Source organism: Dendrobates tinctorius, unplaced genomic scaffold, assembly GCF_039654945.1.
Source record: "Dendrobates tinctorius isolate UK_male_01 unplaced genomic scaffold, ASM3965494v1 ptg000120l, whole genome shotgun sequence".
NCBI classification, from domain to species: domain Eukaryota; kingdom Metazoa; phylum Chordata; class Amphibia; order Anura; family Dendrobatidae; genus Dendrobates; species Dendrobates tinctorius.
In genome coordinates, this window is record NW_027361788.1 from 26,232,541 (window position 1) to 26,235,865 (window position 3,325).

General features: G+C 38.4%; 1 protein-coding gene across 1 annotated transcript in view; it reads right to left on the reverse strand.

Moving 5' to 3' along the window:
* COL27A1 (collagen type XXVII alpha 1 chain) overlaps positions 1-3,325 on the reverse strand; it is a 460,501-nt gene that overhangs the window by 56,107 nt on the left and 401,069 nt on the right. Inside the window, exons 49-51 of the mRNA XM_073590987.1 lie at positions 1,522-1,629; positions 481-534; positions 150-212 (exon numbers count right to left, since the gene is read on the reverse strand). Coding sequence (XP_073447088.1) covers positions 150-212; positions 481-534; positions 1,522-1,629 — 225 coding nt within the window. The remainder of the gene's footprint in view (positions 1-149; positions 213-480; positions 535-1,521; positions 1,630-3,325) is intronic.

Here is a 3,325-nt window from a genome sequence, read left to right on the forward strand (position 1 = left end):
TCCTGCTAGTTTGCAGTTAACCCTGTGCAGTGCATTTTCAATGGTGTGGGGGTAAAAGCTTGGTCATTAGCTGGTGTGTGTACACTAGGATGTCTGCGGAGCAGCAGAACAAAATAACACAATGGTTGGAACAGTGGAGTACTACTTACCATTAGACCAGGAGGTCCTTTAGGTCCTTGAATGCCCTTATAGCCAATGTCACCGGGAGGTCCCTGTAGAAATTGGTACAGTAATTGGTTCAAGTAACCACACAATCCAGGACGGACCATTACTACACACTCTCCAGTGCCACTGCAGCCACACAACAGACCATAATGTTTCGCCATTTTGGAAATCTGCATGTTTAGTCCTCCCCATTAGAAAGAATGTGACTCATTTTGATAACATACAGTTATGTAGTAAAGTTTACGTGCTGGGATGATGATCACTGAGGATTCTCACATTCACAAACATTGGCAGCAGCATAACAGAAATGAGTACCTTTGGTCCAAACAGTCCTGCCATGCCAGGAAATCCAGTTTCCCCAGGGTCCCCCTAAAATAGAGTTAGAAACCATTATAGGTGGTCTGTGAAAATGCAGCAAATGTACAAATGTCTAAGAATTGGAAACCTGAGCTCTGACGTTAGGTAGTTTTGTGCATGGCAATAACCATAAAATGGCATTAACTGGCCCTGTATTTACTGTCATAGAACATTTTTAAGTTACATTTAGTTGTAAAAAATAATGACAACAGATATTAGACAAATGTCAGCTGTTACCAATCGCTAATGATTGGAGGGTGATGGACAGGTTGGATTGGACTTCATTGATGAAGGCAAGACCAAATTTTAAAGTGGAGCTGTTCCTATGTGCCATAATTTTCTATCCTGCTACTGTGTCTGAGAGGAATGACGCCACCGGAAAGGAGATCAAATGGGATCTAATCTTTCATAGTTTTTACATTTTTTATTCTTCATTTAAGTGAATGGAGAAATCAAAGGAACAAATGAACATTTTTTTTCTCTATTCAGACAGAATGCTAAACAGAGAGCACAGCATAAAGAGAAGCTCCCCTTAGACTAGTTCCACCAAAATCAGGGGGTTAAAGTGTCATATGTAACGCCAGATTTAGACAAAAAAAATTCAACATATTCCATTGTGATTTAACATTGATTTACTGCCCTTTTGTGTGCACTTTTCCTGTTTTTTAATTAGTTGTATATTTTTGAATGCATAAATATGCCTGACACAATGCTAGATGTGAGTGCACCACGACGGTTATGAGTAGCTTACATACCAGTATCAATGAATTTGCAAAGTACTTACATGACTGGAGAATGTGACATGTTCACCTAATTAATTGCTAACTAACACAACAGAACAAATGGTCTGCAATGGACGATGGGTACAGACTGTATAAAACCTGTGATCTTTTATCAGGTTTCATTTTCATCTCATTGTTCTATTAGAAAGCGATTTTACAAAGTTAATTTATTCCACTCTCCTCGCTGCCAGATACAGTGAGACTGAGCATTACTCACAGGTTGGCCTTTTGGCCCCCGCTCTCCTTTAGCTCCAGGTAGTCCCATGATGCCTTCCATTCCACGTTTACCTGGAACTCCCACCTGACCAGGTAATCCTCTTTCTCCCTACAATGAACCATGTAGATTATTGTTATAATGAATTCACTCACCTCCACTGGAGAAAAAGAAAACCCAGCATAAGACATATACATTAGAAATCCACTAGTCAAACATGTCATAGCAAAGACAAAAAAAAGACAAGACCCATAAAACTGTACATATGCTGCCAATACTATATACCACAGGGCTCCTTTTATATACATGCGTACATTCAGACACCACATAGCTCTTTTGCTTGTGTGGGTTTTTTTTGCCTCGTGTTATATTACATCCTACAGTGAAATGTAAAATGTTACAAAGGTTTACGTAGATATTGACACCATTTTTTTGGCAGGAAAAACATCTAAATTTTAGCGTATGTTTGTTTTGCCCAGGATTTTATTTTGTGATATTACAAATACTTGCAGCCCAAAAGATTTTCTACAGGTTACCCTAAAAAGTGGTATAAAGTATAGCGAACATCTGTACCAGTTTAGTGCACAGATAAGCCCAGGATGTGCCAAATTAATTTAAATGCGCGCACCTCTTCCCTATCCTGTTAAATATTTAACATTAGCGGACTTTCCTATTAGATTATTTTTTTCCTTTAAAGCTTTAGAGGCATTTTCTTCCTCCTAAACTGTAAATATTCCAAGGTTCATATGAACACGTCCTACGTGTCCCATGTGCTCTATCATGTGTGAAAGGAAACTCATTACCTGAGTTGTGTGTAGGACGTGACAGTTATAATTATCCCCGGCGTGGTCATAGGACGGTAGGAAAAGGCTGCAGAATGCGTGGGGAATGGGATATCTGTTGTGGTGCTTTCATGTCCTGTCTGCTATCCCTGTGTGACCCAGCTGTCTATATTTTTACCCATACACACGTCTACATTGTAAAAATATACAAGAAATACAATGGTCAATTCCAGCAAGACTAAAAATAAACCAAAATGGCTCTAACTATAAAAATCTTGTTTTTTTTGTATCATTTGTTTTTAAACCCCCAGGTAGTTGCCACTTTTATTTTCCAAAGAGAACTGTAATCGGATTATTAGCTATTGGCAAATACCCCACATACATCAGAGAACTGTAATTAATTCCAATATTGCTATAAAACACGTCTAGGAAAGATGTGTGGATAAGGGTGAACATGGCAAACCTGTAGTGGCATAATTAATTAATAAAAATATATACTAACAAAATGCACCAGCACACTGCAAATAATGAATGCATTCACAAATAGGGTCCATCCATGAGTGACGCCTTGTTGTTGGTGAATGGCTTATACATCTTGTAATCAAAATCTGTTAACTAAGTACCTGACATTTTTGTGTGAGTAACAATAGTGGAATTTATATATTCAGTAATTGCAGAACGCTGATGTACTGTTAGTATCTACCTAAAAAAAATAAAAAACAAAACAAATCAAAACGGTACTAAACTACCATGACTTGCTTGCCTTGTCCTTTGCCGGCACCTCCTGTGATGTTGAAACCCTCGTGACCGCTGCAGCCAGAGATACTGTAGACTGCATAGATCACATTCCCTCATAGATTGTCCTCATAGATTGTAGCTCGCATGTGGGGCCCTCACTCCTCTTGGTATGTGGTGAACTATGTATTACTCTGTAATGTCTTATCTTGTTTGTACAAGTTTCCTCTGAATTGTAAAGTGCTGCAGAATATATTGGAGCTATAGAGATTAAAATTGTTCTATATTAT